This window comes from Pyrus communis, chromosome 1 (genome assembly GCF_963583255.1).
Source record: "Pyrus communis chromosome 1, drPyrComm1.1, whole genome shotgun sequence".
NCBI classification, from domain to species: domain Eukaryota; kingdom Viridiplantae; phylum Streptophyta; class Magnoliopsida; order Rosales; family Rosaceae; genus Pyrus; species Pyrus communis.
In genome coordinates, this window is record NC_084803.1 from 5,770,245 (window position 1) to 5,792,448 (window position 22,204).

At 37.7% G+C, this 22,204-nt stretch overlaps 3 protein-coding genes across 7 annotated transcripts; all 3 read right to left on the reverse strand.

Moving 5' to 3' along the window:
• Positions 1 to 1,660: 1,660 nt before the first annotated feature.
• On the reverse strand, positions 1,661 to 12,172 carry LOC137730567 (bark storage protein A-like). Of its 4 annotated transcripts, none has more exons than XM_068469574.1 (6): positions 11,624 to 12,172; positions 10,977 to 11,201; positions 3,241 to 3,308; positions 2,977 to 3,132; positions 2,471 to 2,722; positions 1,661 to 2,087 (listed from the first exon to the last, which is right to left on the reverse strand). In XM_068469574.1, the coding sequence occupies exons 2-6, from the start codon at positions 11,194 to 11,196 to the stop codon at positions 1,722 to 1,724; spliced, it is 1,062 nt and encodes a 353-aa protein (XP_068325675.1). In that variant the 5' UTR covers positions 11,197 to 11,201; positions 11,624 to 12,172; the 3' UTR covers positions 1,661 to 1,721. The 4 variants fall into 4 exon arrangements, with proteins under 4 accessions (XP_068325675.1, XP_068325669.1, XP_068325661.1 ...); XM_068469568.1 differs by lacking the exon at positions 3,241 to 3,308 and adding an exon at positions 10,817 to 10,884; XM_068469560.1 differs by lacking the exons at positions 1,661 to 2,087; positions 2,471 to 2,722; positions 2,977 to 3,132; positions 3,241 to 3,308 and adding exons at positions 9,222 to 9,664; positions 10,048 to 10,299; positions 10,553 to 10,708; positions 10,817 to 10,884 and having other exon boundaries at positions 11,607 to 12,161.
• A 623-nt stretch (positions 12,173 to 12,795) lies between these two features.
• Positions 12,796 to 16,161, reverse strand: LOC137730595 (casein kinase 1-like protein 4). Of its 2 annotated transcripts, XM_068469585.1 has the most exons (11): positions 15,895 to 16,161; positions 15,736 to 15,776; positions 15,234 to 15,303; positions 14,960 to 15,108; positions 14,636 to 14,731; positions 14,466 to 14,536; positions 14,272 to 14,333; positions 14,123 to 14,186; positions 13,809 to 13,893; positions 13,270 to 13,396; positions 12,796 to 13,077 (listed from the first exon to the last, which is right to left on the reverse strand). In XM_068469585.1, exons 1-11 carry the CDS (start codon positions 15,968 to 15,970, stop codon positions 12,941 to 12,943), a joined length of 978 nt encoding a protein of 325 aa, XP_068325686.1. In that variant the 5' UTR covers positions 15,971 to 16,161; the 3' UTR covers positions 12,796 to 12,940. The 2 variants fall into 2 exon arrangements, with proteins under 2 accessions (XP_068325686.1, XP_068325692.1); XM_068469591.1 differs by lacking the exon at positions 12,796 to 13,077 and having other exon boundaries at positions 13,393 to 13,526.
• Positions 16,162 to 17,628: 1,467 nt separating this feature from the next.
• LOC137729096 (aldehyde oxidase GLOX1-like) lies at positions 17,629 to 19,755 on the reverse strand. The gene is made up of 3 exons (XM_068467962.1): positions 19,336 to 19,755; positions 18,931 to 19,091; positions 17,629 to 18,799 (listed from the first exon to the last, which is right to left on the reverse strand). Exons 1-3 carry the CDS (start codon positions 19,753 to 19,755, stop codon positions 17,629 to 17,631), a joined length of 1,752 nt encoding a protein of 583 aa, XP_068324063.1.
• Between the last annotated feature and the right edge of the window lie 2,449 nt (positions 19,756 to 22,204).

The window sequence follows — 22,204 nt, forward strand, 5'->3', positions numbered from 1 at the left end:
AAGACATTTAATAATTATGAAATCCAGACCGTTCATCATTTTTTTTAACAAGAGGGACCGTTCACTTACCTCGATTGAACAAAAGGGAAACGGATCAACAACAACATTAATTGCAATGATGATTAAACTAATAAAAATTTAATAAAAAGCATTAATAATTAATTTTGAAGCTTCTGTTAAATTTGACAACAACTCTCTTGCTGCCAATCCATGTCATTGTCACATAGGATTTGACATTTCAGTTGGAGAATATTAGTGTGATCTTTTTTTTACAGTTATAGCTTATGTGGATATTTTGACATCTCATTTGGAGATGCTCTTAGTTTTTAATTTTGATTTGTTGGAAAATGATCTGGCGAGGATCATTTTCCTAGGGATTCTAGGGATCCTGTGATCATGACCATTCATCGTGCGATCAGTTTTTGTTAGCTATTATTTATATTTAATTTTAAAATTTATATTTTCAAATGATTTCTAATTACACGATATAAAATAAATGGTCGCAATCACGAAATTCCTAAAATCGTTTTGCTGATTTGTTTAAGTTTTGGTGCTACATTTGTCAGATCATGATATCATCTGTCCGAATGTGTTTTGTATGTGCTGATTTGCCTATTCCTTGACATATTCAATCAATTCTTCACATTATATGCATTTGCCGAAGAAAATTAATCATGTATTTGATTAATAGATTAAATTTTAAGGAATTGTTATTAACACTTTAAATTCTTCATTTTACATTCTAAATTTTTTATATCTAGAAACAAAAATATTCTTAAGAGAAATGTAGAATAAGATTTTTGAAATGTCAATAACACTTCTTAAATTTTAATTTGTATTATGTTTTAGGATCCGACCAGGATCCTTTTTTAATGTTTTTTAATTTCTAAACAAAAAACAAAAAACAAATGCGATTGTTTTTTTAATGTTTTTTAATTTCTAAACAAAAAACAAAAAACAAATGCGATTGAGGCCCATGATATTGCTAATTAAGTGTGGTCAAATCGAAAGCCAAACCTAAAACCCCAATCTCTCTCTTTCTCTCTCCTCCGCGACCTACTTTCTCTCTCCTCAATTTTGGCATAAGACCTCCTCCTTCTTCCTCAGCCGAAGTACCAGTCTTCCAGACCTGCAATTTTCCAATTTTGCCCTTCAATTTCAAATCTTGAATCCCCCATAACAAAAACCCTTGTCCATTTCTGTTCAGACATGCCCGTCCCGACACACAGGCCTCAAAAATCTTAGAACCCGCGTTCTGATTGAGATGCTAATCTCCAAATGAGATGTCAAAATCCTAAAAGAAATATCATTGTGCATATTTGATGTCAAAAGTCCCTCCAATTAAATGTTATTTGCTAACTGGATTTGAAGGTTTTGTGATTTGAAATCAAATTTGACATCAATGTCAAATTTATTTTTAATTTATTTTAAAAATGTGTCTCTTATTCCACTAACATTCCAACCAATAAAAATTTTGTTTCAACATTTTTTAATAATTACAACCATTCAAAGCTCTATTTAAATAATAAATTGACATTTGACAATTTAGTTAGAGAAGTACAAAATTTGATATAAGATTTCAAATTGCTACATCACCTATAATTTGACATTCATTTGGAGGTGGTCTAAGTTAAGAAAAAAATACCCTATTTATTTGAATTCCAAAAGTCACATACAAGTTAAGAAAAAGAAGCAAGATTAATCAAATACTAGACATTTGTTCAATGAGTAATTAGCTGCTGATGAAGTGATAACTGTCTGGTAAATTCCACAACTGCCACAACTGAATTTTTCGAAGCGAGAGATATGAACTTGGCAGCCTCGTTGGGGTCGGAGGAGCCACTGCCGGATAAAGAAGACGAGAGAGCCCTGATGACAATGAAAGGCACCCTTTGCTGAAGACAAACTAGGGCAACAGAAGCACTTTCCATGTCCAGAGGACTAATGTTGAACTTATCAAATAAGAAGCTACGATAAGCTGCATTGGATAGGAAAATGCTTGCACTTGTTCCCCTTTCGACTCTAGACACTTTTGGTATATGAGGCAAACATGTCGTTGAGTTTAGACAACGTTCAAGTTGCAGGTCCTATGTTAACAACATGAATGCATGAATTATAAGTTAATGATCATGTTTCAAAAGTACTATTACATCTGAATATTGTTTTAGGATTTATGGTTTATATTAGAAGATAATTAGATCGCGACCTAGAGCGGCGTAGTTTATGAGAGCATCAATATCATAACATGAATCCAGAGGAAAATACTTGGCTCCTTCTCTTGAAAGTAGTCATTCATGCTTACCTGTCAATCATAGTCTAACACACATGTGTATAAATCTCTCTTTTTATTTTTGATAAGAGTCATTTATGAATATGTGTCAAATTGTGATTTGCAAGAAGACATAATGGCTGATTTCAAGGGCAGAGCCAATCGGTGTTCAAATTTGGACTCTCGATTAGGTAACTTTACCTCCAATTTTTGGGAGATTTCATAGTAAAGGGGATCAACAGCAACCCAAAAGGAATGTTGTCTTTCCTCCGGAGTTCCATCTATGGGGAAGACTTCCTCTGGTTGAAACCAAATGTTGTTCAAGAGGTTGTCATATGTGCTTCCATCTGCCACATTTGTTGTGTAATTTGCAACATTTAAGTATCCAATTTCTCTGGTGTAGTCCCCATCTTTTTCAAGGGGTAGCTCATCTTCGGGCCCGTTTCCATATCTCTACACCATGCAATTTGTAAAAAAGAAAAAATACACAACCACATAATATAGATATGTGTGTGTGAACACTATGCGCCTCGGTGCAATTAAAAAGTCATTCTTCTTAAACTGCAAATCATAAACTAGCACATCTACTAACGCGTATTGCAAAAACAAACAAAATGTTTTGCTAGTACTCCAGACTGATTTTTACGGAGCCAAATATGGAGCTAGCTAAGTTAAGTTTGTGGGGGAAGGGATTAGCTAGTACCAACCTGCCAGCTCCAAAGAGCAGAATGGGACCAATACCGAGGAATGACCACATCTGCAAGATTGAGGGATGGGTTTCCATGCCGTGCTACGCCATAGTGCACCACTCCTTCTATATCAAACTGGCTCAGTAATAGCTGAGTAGTTATTGCTGCATTAATCTACAACAATCGAACACCAAAAAAGAAATATTATAACAGAAATGAAAAAAAAAAAGAAGAGGAAATCAAGGGGAAATTAAGAAAATTGAAGTAAAGCAGATATATTACCATTGACGGTCCTGTCATGACCAATATGACTGGCTTATTAGCAATTGTTCCGAATCGAAATCTCCTCCCTTAAAACCCGAAAAATGAGAAGAAATTTAAGGTAATTTAGCCAGGGAGGAAGTTTAATTTGTGTTAATTTGCAATGGGATACATTTCTTACCAGAGAAATCTCAGGTTACTTGAAGTGAAGTTTGGAGATTGCAGAAGAGGGTCCATTTCATAAAATGTTGTTTGGATATTTATAAAACCAAGTGGGTCATAATACAATAATAAAATAATTAATAAGTGAAGAAAAATAAACATGTGGACCCAACATTAAAATAAAACAAAAACAAATTTTAACGTTGCATTCAAATTTGGCAGCAAAGTGGAGAATGTCGATCCATGTAGAATTTTGGCATCTCTTTTGAAACAAGAAAACCACATTTCTTTGTCTAAACAGTCCATGTATAATTTTTAACATTTCCTTTAGAGATGCTCTTAGCTCTCCTTGTCCTCATGCCATGTATATACTCGTTCCTAGCAACGAGATACCATTTGTACTGATTTAGTAACAATACGTGACATAAAGCTGCTCGTGACACGTACCTATACTAGGTACCCCTAGCTCACAATGAGTGAGTGAGAGAAGCATGAACAGCACACGCGTTTACTTCAAAACCAATAGTTCCTTCTGTTACTTGGGAGTCTTGGACGTTTGAACCAAAGATTTAGGAACTTGAGATAACCAACATTGGTTTTGTTTCTTAGGAATAGAAAAAAAAAACTTTAACAAAAAGCTCACAGTACTGTTTACTTTAACGAAAAACCACATTTTTACACTAAAAAGTCAATCATGATACCATTCACTTTGCTCTTTATTTTGTCCTTATCATTAAAACTCCAAGTTTTCAAGCCCTTTTCATTAATTTTTTAACCGCCAACTCAAACTCATTTTATGGTTCCGAATTGCTTTTCTAAAATGTTACGAAGCGCAATTGCCGGGTTGTTTTCACTTTTCTGATGGAAAAGGATAACGATTTACAAAGACTTAACTTGGAAGAGTGCTACCATATTTGCACCGTTTAACATGACAAACTAGTACCTATTTCAAACTTGAACTTCGTAAGCAAATGATAACATAATGGCCTTGTTACTATTAGGCATGATGGTCATGTGCATGGCCGATACACCTGAATTCTCAGAAACCAATTCCCACCCACCTCTATACTCTCCCTCATCATACTTGTTGGCCCCATTTTCTTCACCACCTCCATTGTATATAACTATGAGTGGGATTTCAAGAACCCTAGAGTTTCCAAACACATTAGGGTTTGTGAGATAGTAGGCGAAGAAGAAGAGGGAGAGAAGAGGGAGGGGTTTGAGAAAGATGGACATTATTTTACAGGGTGCGCAGAAAAAGGATCTTTGCAATGTTTTCTCTTATTTCTTGGTGCTCCTTTTATGCCTTCTAAAATTCTCCAGCTTTGAATGGCTTTTTGGATGGTTGTGCCATCTCCAACTCACCTAATTAAGTACCAATTTTTTTGGCACAGCTGAATTTCCCTTTTAAAAAAAAGTGGGTATAAAAATTGGACGATGAAAGATGTGTCAAAATGGTGAGACATTTATCATCACCTTTTATTGAGGTCAAATTAAGGAAAAAAAAAAATAATTTGGTCTAGACAATTCTTCGACAGTTAATATAGTTAATGTGTAACATGATGGAGTTAGGAAAAAAACTGTTTGTCGTACTAAGATTTAGTTTTGAGATTACAAAATTTAACTGTAAACACATTTGGGTTGGAATCAGCTTAGAGCTCATAGGAAGCACCAAATTAGATTTCAGTTGTCACCATGTTTCGAATTATTGGGTCAAATATCTGGATATTGCAGACAAAAGAAAAACGTGCGACAATGATTTGGACCCATAATTAATAAATTAATAACAATGATAAGGAGATGGTGTGGATTATGACAGAAACAGGCATAACATTGTTTTGTTTCGTTAAACTGATTAGCCATTTATGATAAATTAATGTGTTTAGAATATCTTCAAAGAGGATGTCAAATTTTGAAAAATAAAATTTAAATTTGACAGCCTATATGGCATTTTGATATATTTTAAAGTTTTATTGTCTATCTGATATGTCAAATTAAATTATTATTTTATTATATTATAAAATAAATGATTAAATTAATAAAAACTTAATAAAAGACATTTAATAATTATGAAATCTGGACCGTTCACCTTTTTTTTTTTTTAACAAGAGTCGATTGAACAAAAGGGAAACAGATCAACAACAACATTAATTGCAGCAATGATGATTAATGACACACCCCGACCGAGATCAGGGCATGCTGGCCGTCACACGAAGGTGACGTAGCCATGTGCGCGTGCGGAAGCTATTAAGATAGTAATATAAAAGTACTAATAATTAAAAACTAACTAGCATACAAAGTACTAGTGTATGTGAGACACAATTCAGAGCAAGTCTACAACAGTCCAAAAGGAAAAGATACGACATATATACACCCGAAGGTGACCCTACAATGGTGAGTGTCTGTCAAAAATGCCGAGACGCCCTTTGGGATAAACCACCGAACTTGCTAGACCACTAGAACCTGGAGGGGCGCAAAAACAAAAGCGTGAGTGGGCAAAAACAAAGCTATTTGAAAACTCTTTAGCAAAATACATTCTAACCCCTCGCCGTAAAACCTGTATACTTCCCAGAAAATGAACATATATACGTATGTATAGGTATGCCAATCATGCTCCACAATATACCATTCATGCTCGAGAATATGCCACAACGGAAACTCATAATCAAATATAAATACTCAAGCGTAATTCACATCAATAACATATAATCTAGCAGCCGGGAGTCACCTAACGTGACCTGTACGGCTGCATCTAGAGCTCCACTCTCAACTCAATAACTGAATCTGCACACGAGTCGGAACCACCTAACGTGGTATGTACGACAGGCTGGGTGTAATATATATATGTATGCTCTAGTGCTACGATCACGTGAAGCTGTGCGATAAATCGCGGGTCACCTACAAGTCGGAACCATCATTGTGGTCTGTACGACAGGCTTGCACCTAACTTGGATCCAAGGCGAGCATGCGGTGCTGGTGAACATACACGTGAAGGCTGTGCCCTGGCCTCGGGCGGGAGCACTAACACCGGGGGTGCAGATTATGAGCTCTCTAAACATCTCAAACTACCATTGCATAACAACATGAATACCGCTTACCTGGCACTTACCTGTGCGTCCACAGCACCAAATACACATATATATATGTATGCCACTACTAATACATGCAATGATGCGTAAACAACATTCATATGATGCATGGCATAAAACAAATAACCTTTTCTATTTAATTTCTGGGAATTAATATGTATCTAGGTATATACGGAAAACAAAAGCCCACTCACTGATAATTGGAAGGGTCGTAGCCCCCCTGCCTCGAGTGTGTACGCTCGTCCTCGGAATACGAATCACCTAAATGCGACAAAGTTACGAAAACGTTAATTTAAAAGCACCTAAGCAACTTCTCGTAATAACTTCTCATACATTGCTCAAATTGGACAAATGAATATACCAACGTACTCTACACAACCTCAGGATCACACCCATATTTTTAGAATAATTTTTGGACCACGCACGCGCCCCCACGCGCCGGCCAAGGCACGGACCTACGCGCCCCCCACGCGCGGCCACGTGCCATGCACACTGACGCCGTCAGGAATATTCCGTCAACTAACGGAATATTCCGTTAAATCTAACCAGATGTCGTCACTGCCGTTAGGAATATTCCGTTAGACTTAACGGAATATTCCCCTTTCTTCTCCGGCAAGCCTCCGGCGCCGGCGACGGCGCCGGAAAACTGGGAAAAATTCAAACTTAGTTTTCTCCTTCGTTTTTCAACCATTTTTCACGATTCAAACGCCAAAATGAAGCTTAGGACTAGTAGAATCACGATAGACTAGTTTCAAGGGCTAAAAATTACTAGATCATACCTATCCATAACTTCAAAAGTCGGCCAACTTTGAACAGGACGATCCCGACGTCCACTTCTGTCCAACGATACACTCCGAGGTTCCTTGGGACCTCACAAACACAACTACGAGCTTCAAAATTCCAAAAACAAGCTAGTTTAAGGGTTGCATGAACAGTACATAATTCGGCCATTGTCGAAACTACGTGAAAACGTTAGAATTCTTACCTGGAATTGGTATGGTTGTGCTCCTCACAACCTCACGAGTTCAATGGTGTAATTGGTTTCTTGATTGGTGAAGTATTGGGTGAGTTTGATGTTGGTCCGTGTGGAGAAGGAAGAAGAAGAAGAGAGGAACTCGGGGAGAGAGAGAGACAGAGACAGAGTGACAGAAAGTGAGGGAATGAGGGAGGGAATCCGGGGAGAGTGAGGGTGATGTGTGAGTGTATGTGTGGTCCTACAACACCACACTACACAAAACTACACGTAAGTTTAACGAACTATGGGGTAAAATTGTAATTTCACACGTACGTTAAAATGAAATTTGGGACGGGATGTTACAATTAAACCAATAAAAAGCATTAATAATTAATTTTGAAGCTGCTGTCAAATTTGACAACAACTCTCTTGCTACCAATCCATGTCATTGTCACATAGGATTTGACATTTCGGTTGGAGAATATTAGTGTGATCTTTTTTTTACTGTTATAGCTTATGTTGATATTTTGACATCTCATTTGGAGATGCTCTTAGTTTTTTATTTTGATTTGTTGGAAAATGATCCGGCGATGATCATTTTCCTAGGGATTCTAGGGACGATTAGTTTTTGTTAGGTATTATTTATATTTAATTTTAAATTTTATATTTTGAAATGATTTCTGATTACACGATGTACAATAAATGATCACAATCACAAAATTCCTAAAATTGTTTTGCTGATTTGTTTAAGTTTTGGTGCTACATTTGTCAGATCATGATATCATCTGTCCGAATGTGTTTTGTATGTGCTGATTTGCCCATTCCTTGACATATTCAATCAATTCTTCACATTATATGCATCTGCCGCAGAAAATTAATCATGTATTTGATTAATAGATTAAATTTTAAGGAATTGTTATTAGCATTTCAAATTCTTTATTTTACATTCTAAATTTTTTATATTTAGAAACAAAAATATTCTTAATAGAAATGTAGAATGAGATTTTTCAAATATCAATAACACTTCCTAAATTTTAATTTGTATTATGTTTTAGGATCCTACCAGGATCCTTTTTTAATGTTTTTTAATTTCTAAACAAAAAACAAAAAACAAATCGGATTGAGGCCTATGATATTGCTAATTAAGTGTGGTCAAATCGATAGCCAAACCTAAAACCCCAATCTCTCTCTTTCTCTCTCCTCCGCGACCCACTTTCTCTCTCCTCAATTTTGGCATAAGACCTCCATCCTTTTGCTCAGCTGAAGTACCAGTCTTCCAGACCTGCAATTTTCCAATTTTGCCCTTCAATTTCAAATCTTGAATCCCCCATAACAAAAACCCTTGTCCATTTCTGTTCAGACATGCCCGTCCCGACACACAGGCCTCAAAAATCTTAGAACCCGCGTTCTGATTGAGATGCTAATCTCCAAATGAGATGTCAAAATCCTAAAAGAAATATCATTGTGCATATTTGATGTCAAAAGTCTCTCCATTCAAATGTTATTTGCTAACTGGATTTGAAGGTTTTGTGATTTGAAGTCAAATTTGACATCAATGTCAAATTTATTTTTAATTCATTTTAATAGTGTATCTCTTATTCCACTAACATTCCAACCAATAAAAATTTTGTTTCAACATTTTTTAATAATTACAACCATTCAAAGCTCTATTTAAATAATAAATTGACATTTGACAATTTAGTTGAAGAAGTACAAAATTTGATATAAGACTTCAAATTGCTACATCACCCATAATTTGACATTCATTTGGAGGTGGTCTAAGTTAAGAAAAAATACCCTATTTATTTACATTCCAAAAGTCACATACAAGTTAAGAAAAAGAAGCAAGATTAATCAAATACTAGACATTTGTTCAATGAGTAATTAGCTGCTGATGAAGTGATAACTGTCTGATAAATTCCACAACTGCCATAACTGAATTTTTTGAAGCGAGAGATATGAACTTGGCAGCCTCGTTGGGGTCGGAGGAGCCACTGCCGGATGAAGAAGACGAGAGAGCCCTGATGACAATGAAAGGCACCCTTTGCTGAAGACAAACTAGGGCAACAGAAGCACTTTCCATGTCCAGAGGACTAATGTTGAACTTATCAAATAAGAAGCTACGATAAGCTGCATTGGATAGGAAAATGCTTGCACTTGTTCCCCTTTCGACTCTAGACACTTTTGGTATATGAGGCAAACATGTCGTTGAGTTTAGACAACGTTCAAGTTGCAGGTCCTATGTTAACAACATGAATGCATGAATTATAAGTTAATGATCATGTTTCAAAAGTACTATTACATCTGAATATTGTTTTAGGATTTATGGTTTATATTAGAAGATAATTAGATCGCGACCTAGAGCGGCGTAGTTTATGAGAGCATCAATATCGTAACATGAATCCAGAGGAAAATACTTGGCTCCTTCTCTTGAAAGTAGTCATTCATGCTTACATGTCAATCATAGTCTAACACACATGTGCATAAATCTCTCTTTTTATTTTTGATAAGAGTCATTTATGAATATGTGTCAAACTGTGATTTGCAAGAAGACAGAATGGCTGATTTCAAGGGCAGAGCCAATCGGTGTTCAAATTTGGACTCTCGATTAGGTAACTTTACCTCCAATTTTTGGGAGATTTCATAGTAAAGGGGATCAACAGCAACCCAAAAGGAATGTTGTCTTTCCTCCGGAGTTCCATCTATCGGGAAGACTTCCTCTGGTTGAAACCAAATGTTGTTCAAGAGGTTGTCATATGTGCTTCCATCTGTCACATTTGTTGTGTAATTTGCAACATTTAAGTATCCAATTTCTCTGGTGTAGTCCCCATCTTTTTCAAGGGGTAGCTCATCTTCGGGCCCATTTCCATATCTCTACACCATGCAATTTGTAAAAAAGAAAAATACACAACCACATAATATAGATATGTGTGTGTGAACACTGTGCGCCTCGGTGCAATTAAAAAGTCATTTTTCTTAAACTGCAAATCATAAACTAGCACATCTACTAACGCGTATTGCAAAAACAAACAAAATGTTTTGCTAGTACTCCAGACTGATTTTTACGGAGCCAAATATGGAGCTAGCTAAGTTAAGTTTGTGGGGGAAGGGATTAGCTAGTACCAACCTGCCAGCTCCAAAGAGCAGAATGGGACCAATACTGAGGAATGACCACATCTGCAAGATTGAGGGATGGGTTTGCATGCCCTGCTACGCCATAGTGTACCACTCCTTCTATATCAAACTGGCTCAGTAATAGCTGAGTAGTTATTGCTGCATTAATCTACAACAATCGAACACCAAAAAAGAAATATTATAACAGAAATGAAAAAAAAAAAGAAGAGGAAATCAAGGGGAAATTAAGAAAATTGAAGTAAAGCAGATATATTACCATTGACAGTCCTGTCATGACCAATATGACTGGCTTATTAGCAATTGTTCCAAATCGAAATCTCCTCCCTTAAAACCCGAAAAATGAGAAGAAATTTTAGGTAATTTACCCAGGGAAGAAATTTAATTTGTGTTAATTTGCAATGGGATACATTTCTTACCAGAGAAATCTATGAACAGGTTACTTGAAGTGAAGTTTGGAGATTGCAGAAGAGGGTCCATTTCATAAGAATTTGGAATGACAAGACCTAAATAAGGGCCACTCATGTTGGCCTCCTCAATCAACATTTGTGTCTCAGTTGACAATGCAACATTTAACTGCAGTGGACTAAGCATCAAGAGAGCATACAGAAGTATGGAAGCTACTGATAAAGTTCTCATTGTTCCTGCACACAGAGAGAGAGAGAGAGAGAGAGAGAGAGCAGAAGATGATAGAAACCAGAACTTTTAGTGAAACTGGAAGCATCAGAAACTTGTGTGCAAACTGTCATACTAATCATGTCATCGGGCTGACTTGGTGAAGAAACTTTTCCTTTTGGGATTTTAACGAGTTATTTTTGGATACATGTCAGAGTGTGATTTTTTAACGAATGAGGACTTAAAAAGAAGATTTATTTGGCATACACTAGTGATATTAAAGAATGAAGAATCGAACACAAAAATATTAGAGATGAAAGAATCGAACACAGAACTTCAGAGTTCCCATATACAAAGTGGACAGCAGGATAGGGGAGATTCAAGAGTAACAGAACAAAGCGCAAAGGAAAATGGAAGAAACTTTAAGAAGGTACCGAGAGCAAATACTTACAAGTAATCTTGAAGCTAGAAAAGCAGATAGCAGAAACAAACTCCAAGCTGAGAGCAGGCAGTCTCCTCCTCACTCAGGAGAAATTTTTGATTGTGACGAACAATCAATAGGTCTCCTCAGGAGAAATCTCTCACTCGGTCACAGATCTCAGAAATCGACAGGCTGGGGGGTTGAAATATAATATTTAAATATTGTGGCGAACAAGTGGACCAATATTGGGGTAAAGAGAGTGAATTATTATATATTTATAGGTTAATCTAATTTAATATTTACATCCAACTCGTTTGAAAAAAGGAAATGGGAGGAATGGTCCCTTAGCTATCATCGAATTGTAGCTTTAGTTCCTAAACTAAAAAATCATTATATTTAATCCTTGAACTTGATAAGATATGGAGCGTTAGTCCTTCATTACCAATTCCGTTAAGTTTTAGTTAAAAGTGTTTACATGTTAGTTTCACCTATATATAATAGAAAAGACGAAAATTACAACAAAAATTGCAGGCCTACCTTATCCACCAACACTCGCACGCCACCCCTTCAACTTCAATCTTTGATACACTCCCCGCCAACCTCCCACTTCCAACCCCCAATCGTTAATCCCCACTCCCCAGCCGACCCCAACCTGTAGCCCACGGAGCACAGCCTTCACCCAAACCCCGAACCCGCATCCCACAAAATTCTTGAATCTTACCTGTCGAGACAGCGTGGATGGATGTCATTGTGAATTCGTTTACAAAGGGAGACGTGTTCGAAATTTGAATTAGAAACTTTCTTTGTTTTGGTTGTTTGGAGAGTGCTACAATGGTGTGGTTGGGTTTTGGAGGAGGCGAGGCAGAAGGGAAGAAGGGAGAAAGGGAATTAACTTTTATATTTTTAGTTTTTTTTTTTTCTTTCTCTATGTTTGTATTTTTTTTCATTTTGAATTTTAAGCCACGTGGCATTTAGTGACCAAAAATATGGAATCCACAAAGACCACGTCATCAAACTAACGGAAAATCTCATAGTATTAGTATGGAGGGACCAATGTTCTGCATTTTGTTAAGTTCAGGAATCAAATCTAATGAGTTTTAAATTTAAGGACTAAAACTACAATTTGATCATAGTTCAGGAACGATTCCTCAATTTCCTCCATTTAAAAAAGAAAGGTATTTATTTTCTTCTATTTCCCATGTGTAATGTGTGTTGTTTTTATAATTTGGGCCAACTAAACATTTTACACCTTTCAAGTTTGTAGTGATTTTTAAAATGAATTGTGATGTTCTTGGAAGGAAAATTAGATACATACAATGAACAGAACTTGGACCTGTGCATACAATTTTAGCAGCGGTTAATGGGAGAAAGTAATAAAAGAAAGTGTAATGAAGTACTAACAGATGATTGACCCTGAGTCCTTGTCTGCTGTGCCTGCTGGTATTTTAGAATTGTCCAGTCAAATATACAGTCAAACTCGTATCCTGTGAAATATGGAAAGCAGTTTTAAACATCAATAGACAAAGACTGCCAGTTCAAAATACACCTAGATCAGCACATTTAATAATTCTATACACTTTTCCATGAAGCAGAAGCTCATTTGTACAAAGCACTGGCATTTTTTACAACTATTTATAGGTTGCAGGAATATAGAAATGGTGAAATAAATATCATACCTTCGCGGCTAAATAAGTCACGAACTAGGCGCTTCAAGAATGCATAATCAGGGCGTTGATCAAATGTTAAAGAGTGGCAATAATGGAAATAGGATGCAAACTCCACAGGATGCGACTTACATAAGACCTGGAAAACAAATGTGACATCAGTACATAGAGAATACAAATTTAAAGACACAAAAAGGATGCATCATAAATTCTTGCTCAATTGTAATGGATCTCTGGAAAGCTTCCAAAGAAATTAGTAAACCCCACTCCTGAAAAAAAAAAAAAAAAAAAAAGGGCAAACAAACAAAACAATCAAAAAAAAAAATTTGGAAGCTGTTTTATAATTGCATACTTCTTGATAAGAATTCTTAAAACTTGAACTCATTTAGATTATATGGGACAATTCCCGGTAAACTCTATATGTAACATAAAATGGGAAAGAACTAATACAAAAATTTAGGAGACGAGGTGTAACAGAAACAGCATTCAACAAGTCAGCCATGTTGGATCGAGTTCTAAACATGATCCTCCTATTCACAAGATGCACATACCTCAATGGGAGTTGATAGCTTCTTCTCACAAATCTTATCATATTTTTGCTTCTTTGTTGCAGCTTTTAGACCCTGCCAAGGAAGGCTAAATGCAGAAACCAATTAGTCAGCCAGGCCAAAAAATAGTATAGAGGAGTACCCAGATATCTGGTCAAAACACTGTGCGAAGAGTGCTTGTCATCAAAATGAAATTGCAATAGCCAACACATCGGTTTCACCAATAAAAGTAAATCAGCAAGAATCCTAACTGGAGTGGAAAATAATTCAAAATATAAAATTCTCATTCAGAAAAGAGGTTCGACTTTATGGCATACCTTCCTCTTAAGAAGTACAGAAGAACATATCCAAGTGACTCCAAATCATCCCGACGACTCTGATCTAGAACAATGAACCAAAAAAATGAGAAAAAAAGATAGGCAAAACATTTCGAACAAAATTAAATAAACAGTACATCTCTACTTACCTATTCCCAAATGGGTATTGCAACTAGCATAGCGTGCAGTTCCTGTTAAGCTTTTGTTTTCTCTGAATGAGTTTGAAAAAGAAAAGATAAACAACACATACTGAAAAGAGAAATAATGTTGAGAGTAGGAAAAGCTCATTCAAGACACAAAATTCCCACTAGATTTAAGCACGAACCAAATTATGGAATTTTACCTGTACGGAATATGCCGGTGTGTATTTTGGTCCCGAAATCTTTTTGCAAGTTCAAAATCAATAACATAAACCTGATAAATGTGTATTTAACAATGGTTAATAACTGAGAAATCCTATAAGCTTTATTGTTCGTGCAAGTTAGATGTTGAAGAGGAATGCATTAACATTACCTGATTTGCTTTCCTGCCAAGACCCATGAGGAAGTTGTCTGGTTTGATGTCTCTATGCAAAAACCCTTTAGAATGTACATATTCTATTCTTGTAATCTGCAATTGAATGAACAAAGGAATCATATTTACCGATCCGCAAACATTTAGCATTCAGTAATCAGGTGCGGGTTTTAAAAAGTGAGACATTTTAAATTGCAACTGACGAAATAATATGGCAAGAATTTATGTAAGCAATCCATAAGACAGAAGCAAAACCGCTTTCTAACAACAACTAATTATAAGCTTAACAAATTACAAGCCATCAAAGAGAAAATTCAAGATTACCATCTGATCAGCCAACATTAAGACTGTCTTCAGTGAAAACCTCCTCCCACAGTACACAAAGAGGTCTTCAAGACTAGGTCCCAGCAAGTCGATGACGAGGACATTATCGTCCCTATCAAATCCCGCCCATCTTATGCTTGCAATACCACCTGAAGGGTCATAAACTCAAGTCATTATATATATGTGTGTGTGTATATAGAGAAAATAAGATCCAAGGTGATAGCTTATGAGAGCACGTAGTTCCAAAAAAACACTACTTCTATTGAATCCTTACTTCCTCCCTGTAGAATTTTATAAAGCTTTGCCTCGTACAAAAGTTGTGGATGTTTTGTCTTGTTATTTTCCTGCCAAAATAAAAAATAAAACAAATTACAACCAATCGCTCGTACATCATACTATTCGTCTGCCAGAAACGAGAACAGTTAAATGAGAACAATGCTTCCCCAATCAAAACACAAATCCATTCTAATCCCAAGATAGAACTTCCGACTCCAAAATGCACCCAAGTTATGAAATTCTTGAAATTTTCGAGACCTACAATACTATCCTAACATGCACTCGCCCACCCGAACCAAAATACGTAGAACCTTACCTAATTCTGACACAAGATTCCACTAACAATCACAAGAACCATAATTTGATCAGCTCAAAACGCAGGCTATTAATTTACATACAATGCGGACTCAATTTTTTCCCGGAAATTATTTTCCTCGAAAACAAACACTCAAACTATCCGATCACATTTGAAAAATGAATGGGATCGAATCGAAACTTACAATCTTCGCCGCCAAATTCTCGCCAGTCTCTATATGCGTTGCTGAAAAACAAAAATCAAAATCAAAATCAAAATTTACAAAAATTAATCAGGAGGATCAAAAATAACAAAATTTTACAGCAAACGGGGTTAAAAATAGCTAATTGAAGGATTCACAAACCCAGATACAATTCGCCGAACGATCCGCTCCCAATTTTGCGACCTAATTTGTACTTCTCTGCGATGATCCTCTCCATAAAAAAGCCCTAATTTCTCTGGAACTGATTGAATTCGTCAACGAGGAGAGAGAAAGATAGGGTTTTTAGGGCGAGGTTCAGATCGAATAGCAGAGACGACGATTCGGTCGAATGCGATTTGGGGATTTTCAGGGAGGGAGAGAGGCTGAAAAAAATAAACGAACAGGACTCGGATGGCGGCCACAGATGAGAGAGACGGGTTCTAAAAAGTGAAAGTGAAAAAGAGTTGGGCGAATATGGTAATTACGGATCTTGGCATGAGGGGTAAAATTTGGTATTTGTGAAATTTGGGGGTGGGTATTGAATTCCTGAAAGTATTGGGAAGCGCAGCTACGGTGGCGGTAAAATTATTTTCAAAGTGTTGGAAATTAAAAGTCGGTTGTGGAGAATTTTTTACCCGAATAAAAAAAAGGTAAAAGGTAAAAGTCGGTTCTTCTGTTGGTCAAAGAAACGAAAAGTTCCTTTTTTTTTTTTTTGAACAAAGAAAGGAAAAGTAATTAACTTACCAAATTTTGTTTTTGTTGGAACTAATTACCATATTAATTAATTAAGAGAGAAGACAAATAAATTAGTTCAAGCCTTTGAAATATTGTATAGTATTTGGTTTTTGGAATAGATGACCGACCAAAATGTTTGAATTTGGACTGACACTTGCTTAATGCTTAAGGGAGAAATTTAGACGATAATTATGTTGTTTTCCCTAATCATACATTGTTTAACAAGTATATTTTTTGTCACTTAGTACTACGATCTAGTTGTATTCCTCTTCAATTGTAGGTGAGAGGTATTAAGTTCGATTCTCGCCAAAGGCGAATATAAACCACATTATTGTTAGTCCATTATGAGGTTAAGCATATTTTCTCTTTCTTAGTGTAGATAATATCGTTTGTTAAAAAAAAAAAAAAAAAAAAAAAAAACAAGTATATATTTTGGAGTTTGGTAGAGTAATTTGGCTGTTATGATGCTGTTGCCTACACATATATTTAGTTGCATCTCATTGCATAAACCATTACAGCAACTCTCATGGTAACAGCAGTTAGGTTAAGTATTTTTTCTTTTTCTTCTACCCCTTTTGGTAGGATTTTCTTTTGCTGGCCTTATTGCTTGATCCAATATATTCAAGATTTTTTTTTGTAAGAAGTAGGGTTGGCTTCAATTCAAATCAGTTCGATTTTTTGTTAAAATCGGGACTGAACCAAAATTTCAGTTTGTTCGATTTTGTTCATTTTTTTTCGGTTTTGGTTTTTTTCGATTCGGTTCGATCTTTTTATTTTTTTTCGATTCAATTCTGAAATTTTATCCATCAAATTGTTAGCCTAGTCCCCTAATTCTAACGATCCTAATCTTGCACAAGCAAAAAGTACACCAACCATGGCATAGCAATTGGGTTTCAAATTCGCCTTCAGGCAGTGGAGATGTACATTCGCATTAAATTTGCCTTCAGTTTGGTTCGGTTTCCGAACCCCAAAAACCAAATCGAACCAAATGAAATTCCGTTCGGTTCGGTTCGGTTTTTTTTTTTTTTTTTACTTCAGTTCGATTTGGTTTTCGGTTTTTTGAACCCACCCCTAGTGAGAAGTATATTCAAGTTTATGATACAATCAATGAAAATATGTATCAATGTATGTACAACAACCCAAAAAGATGCACGAAATCCTCTATGCAATTTGCACCCATATCCCAGAACTCGGAACTCCATTGTGCACAACAAAGATCAAATAAAAACCCGGTGGAGCAATCTCCGCCGATGGCGGCGCGGCAACCTCCACCCGAAAAAATTCCGATTCCACATTTTCCAACTTCTTTATGGCCAATACCAAAAGCCTTTGGCCCATGGAAAAACCATGGGTTGTGAAAGGTGGCGAGTACATGGTCACCTTCAAATCTGATTGGTCCACCTCAGCTTTCTTCAACTTGAACTCCACCACAATATATGCTCTGTATTTTACCATTTTGCCCTTGTAATCGGATGCTATCACGGGTCGGTCCGAGATGAGTAAAGGGTCGAAGTATGGTGGGTAAAATTTCTCGACCCGAAGTTCTGTCGGATACTTTACGCCTGTGAAATTGTAGTAATAATTTGTGTTGCTCCCAGCCACTAATATTTTGCCATCTGGCAATAGCATAGAGGTTGAACCATACATTCGCGGTATGGTTGTCGCCTTTAGCTCTGTGAACCGTTGGGTTGTTGGGTTGTCGGGTCTATAAAGTAATGGGGTCGGGTTCGGATCCTGTGCGAAGTTCCACCCAGCTATTCCCTTTTTGGCCCCATTGGCTATAAGGATATCACCTGTGGGAAGGATCAGCAGATCTCCCATAGTCCTTGGTGTTGGCATCATCTCTTTCTGCCATGTGGATTTTGGGTCCGTTATGTCAATCCTTCCACAATCTTGCAATGCAGTTACGAAAATACCCTTCTCAACTAACTTTCCAGCTCTAGGATCCGCTCCACCACATATTATGATTTCGGCCCGGATTGCTTTCGGGTTCGGATCACTGAGATTTATGGGTAGCAATGCCGCCGTGCCGGATGCAGGGTAGTTTCGAGACCCACCGTCAAGGACAGGAAGCTCCCGGACAATCTTGTTGGTGGTCAGATTGAGTAGAATTGAACGCTTATTCGCGAAGATTAGAATGTTGCCATCCGTGGAAAGGAAAACAAACGGGTAGAGATTATTCTCAAACGGGTCAGTGGTCTCTTGGAGAAATGGTAATGGAAAGTAAACATCATTAGAATCTCCCCCCTTAGGGATGTACTCGTAATTGAACATGCGCCGGCCTCCGACCAATATGAAATTGCCATTTGGCAATATATGTTGGGTAGAGAACCTATTTAAAATGTAAAATACTTAAGATTAGTATCATCAATATTCGTTTTAACTCTACAATCAATAATTTACAGTTATTTATAAGCACATCATATATAATTAACAAAAAACTAACAAATTAATATAACATACCATCTTGAGGTAGAAAGTGACATGGGGTGCTCCTCCCAGTCACAGGTATTGCATCCAGAGAGGTATCTCACGGACCTCCCTCCATCAGCCCATCCACCAGTTTGCACAAGGGTGCCATTAGCTGATAATCCACCAGATGAGCACCATGTGTCTGTCAAGATCTGATTTAAACTAACAAAGACAAAGTAAGTTACAGCAAAACAAATCGAAATATGCACAAATATTTGAACTGGTTAAATTTTTTTAACCAAAATTTGAATCGAGACGCTAATACAAACAACAGTTAATTTAGTGCCTTTATACATTTTGTTTAGTGTTCTTCGTTCTTTTTTTTCGATTTAAAGTTCGTAACCAATTCTCAAAATATTATGTAGTTATGAAACCCTTAAACTAGTTTATACATACCTTAAGCGGCCTAGTAGTTGCAGTCTCAGTGTCAAATTCCACAGCATGAGCCCAGCAATCCAATTCATAGTATTCTCCAGTTTCATCCCTCTCATCGAAAACCCGACGACAGTCTCCAGGAGGCAATGAGATCTCCGATGGACCGAAACCGGCAGCGTCAAACATAATGGCCTTGTTACTATTAGGCATGATGGTCATGTGCATGGCCGATACACCTGAATTCTCAGAAACCAATTCCCACCCACCTCTATACTCTCCCTCATCATACTTGTTGGCCCCATTTTCTTCACCACCTCCATTGTATATAACTATGAGTGGGGTTTCAAGAACCCTAGAGTTTCCAAACACATTAGGGTTTGTGAGATAGTAGGCGAAGAAGAAGAGGGAGAGAAGAGGGAGGGGTTTGAGAAAGATGGACATTATTTTACAGGGTGCGCAGAAAAAGGATCTTTGCAATGTTTTCTCTTATTTCTTGGTGCTCCTTTTATGCCTTCTAAAATTCTCCAGCTTTGAATGACTTTTTGGATGGTTGTGCCATCTCCAACTCACCTAATTAAGTACCAATTTTTTGGTACAGCTGAATTTCCCTTTGAAAAAAAAGTGGGTATAAAAATTGGATGATGAAAGATGAGTCAAGATGGTGAGACATTTATCATCACCTCTTATTGAGGTCAAATTAAGGGAAAAAAAAAAATTTCGGCCTAGACAATTCTTCGATAGTTAATATAGTTAATGTGTAACATGACGGAGTTAGGAAAAAAAATGTTTGTCGTACTAAGATTTAGTTTTGAGATTACAAAATTTAACTGTAAACACATTTGGGTTGGAATCAGCTTAGAGCTCATAGGAAGCACCAAATTAGATTTCAGTTGTCACCATGTTTCGAATTATTGGGTCAAATATCTGGATATAGATCGTCAAACCACGATACATCCTCACAAAACCTCTCTTCTCTTTGTCCAAAAGAAGAGAAACAGAGTGGGTGCTGGTATAAGAAATTCTCTCCGTTGTGAGAGCCTCCGTGGTGAGTGTCTTTTCTCTCCGTGTGGGAGTGTGCGGGGGTTTTTTTGTTTCTGTTCTTGGTGAGATCTACGGGGGGTGACTGGAATTAACCAGGAGGGGCTGGGAGTCTTCTTGTTATTGGGGTTGGCGTTCAGATTGGGTGTTTGGGGAGTGGAGTTTGGAGGATGTGGACTTTCAACCAACATTGATGGTGGGGGTTGGGGGTATTTATTACAGGGGGTCACCTAACAGAGTTAATGGCATTAAAGGCAGTCCTTCTACGGCCAGATCTGAGATCTGGCGAAGGAGCAAAACTCTAATGAAAAGGCACGGAGGCCCAAAAGTCACAATCTTATGGGTGGTCGTTCTTCTTGCTGCCCAGACAGAAAACAGACAAATAAGTAACATACCAGAAGGAAGAAATAGCAAGTGGTGGTCCAGGGGGATATCTGAGGATACAAAAGCATACGGCAGCAGAGCTGATCGTCAGGAAAGAGGAGATAGAGGAAGCAGCTGGACTATGGCGAATCAAGAGGTGGAAGAGCTGGTGGTCCACTTGGAGAAATCAATGGAGCTAACGACAATGGAACGAGGAATAAAGCTGGTGGGGACTGCTCTAACCAACAAAGCGCTAAATAAATGGGGAGTGAGAAACATACTGCGAGCTGCGTGGAAGGACATGGGGGACGTTGAAGTCAAATGGGCTTATGGAAATACCTTTATAATTACAGTGCAGGATGAGAGCTCGGCGGAGCGGATCTTGAGTCAGGTACCATGGGCGGTTATGAAGCAGAATTTTTCAATTAAACGATGGCCATCTGAGCTTGCGATTGAGGAGATTCCCATGGAGCTGGTTCCTTTTTGGGTCCAAATCCGGGGGGTGCCTCTATATCTGTGTACAGAAACTAATGTAAGACGACTAGCCAAAGAGATTGGGGAGTTGATGGAGATTGAGGATCCTGCCAAGGCTCGGGGCTTTCTTAGGGTGCGGGTGATTATTAATACAAAAAACCCTTTAGCTAAAGGTTGCTGGATACCGCGGGAGAGTAACATGGATTCGTGGATTGAATTTCGATACGAAAGACTTCAGGATTTCTGCTACAAATGTGGGAGGATAGGACATGCAAACAATGAGTGTACTTTTGAGATAGGGCAGAGCTCTACAGCGGGCTATGGTGACTGGACGAAAACGGGTCCTATTAGAGAGGAAAAGGTTATGCTGAAGCCGTTGGCGGTTAAGTTGGGAGAGATGAGACCAGCTGGAACCATCAGAGGAGGGGATCAGGTCAATATGCGGCGGCGCGTGGTGACCACGGTGGATACTGTGTGTCGGGAAGTGGATGGACCAGTGAGGGGGACAATAAGCCAGGCAGAAGCACACAGGCCAAGGAATAGTCAGAAAACGTGGCACAGGATGGAGAAAAGTAAGGAGAGTCAGGATGGGTGCTCCCAAAAGTGGGTGATAGATGGAAACTTGGCCCAGCTGGCCCAGCAAATGTTTAGGGGGATTGGGTGTATGGGCCCTCAACCCACCACTATTTTTAATATACCTAACCCACAGTCTCTTACACAGGTTGCCCGAACCCATGAGCCTCAGGAGAAGGGTGAAGCTAGTCAAGACCGAATCCGGGGAATAGATGGACATGTTATAAAAATTATTGAAGGGGGTTCGGATTTGGGAATCTCTTGTGATCTAGGGGCAACGGCATTACCCTCCAGGCATACACTGAGCTCGGAAGGGGCCTTGATGAGGAGTGATATTAATGGGCAGCACTGGAGATCGGAAGGAGGGTGGAGCAGCGGAATAAAGAGGGGCAGTCTGGGATTAAATCAACCTCCTATCAAAAGAAATAAGCTTGGGGAAGAA

Excerpts from the sequence above, each read along its gene's own strand:
- LOC137729096 (XM_068467962.1), bottom strand. The coding sequence starts at position 19,755 with ATGTCCATCTTTCTCAAACCCCTCCCTCTTCTCTCCCTCTTCTTCTTC. Across the intron at positions 19,092-19,335 it reads CAACTACTAGGCCGCTTAAG|ATCTTGACAGACACATGGTG; the intron begins GTATGTATAAAC and ends AGTTTAAATCAG. Across the intron at positions 18,800-18,930 it reads TCACTTTCTACCTCAAGATG|GTTCTCTACCCAACATATAT; the intron begins GTATGTTATATT and ends CATTTTAAATAG.
- LOC137730595 (XM_068469585.1), bottom strand. The coding sequence starts at position 15,970 with ATGGAGAGGATCATCGCAGAGAAGTACAAATTAGGTCGCAAAATTGGG. Across the intron at positions 15,304-15,735 it reads AGAATTTGGCGGCGAAGATT|GAAAATAACAAGACAAAACA; the intron begins GTAAGTTTCGAT and ends TTATTTTGGCAG. Across the intron at positions 14,334-14,465 it reads CACCGGCATATTCCGTACAG|AGAAAACAAAAGCTTAACAG; the intron begins GTAAAATTCCAT and ends AAACTCATTCAG.
- LOC137730567 (XM_068469574.1), bottom strand. The coding sequence starts at position 11,196 with ATGAGAACTTTATCAGTAGCTTCCATACTTCTGTATGCTCTCTTGATG. Across the intron at positions 2,723-2,976 it reads CTGCTCTTTGGAGCTGGCAG|AGATATGGAAACGGGCCCGA; the intron begins GTTGGTACTAGC and ends TGCATGGTGTAG. Across the intron at positions 2,088-2,470 it reads AAATCTCCCAAAAATTGGAG|GACCTGCAACTTGAACGTTG; the intron begins GTAAAGTTACCT and ends TTGTTAACATAG.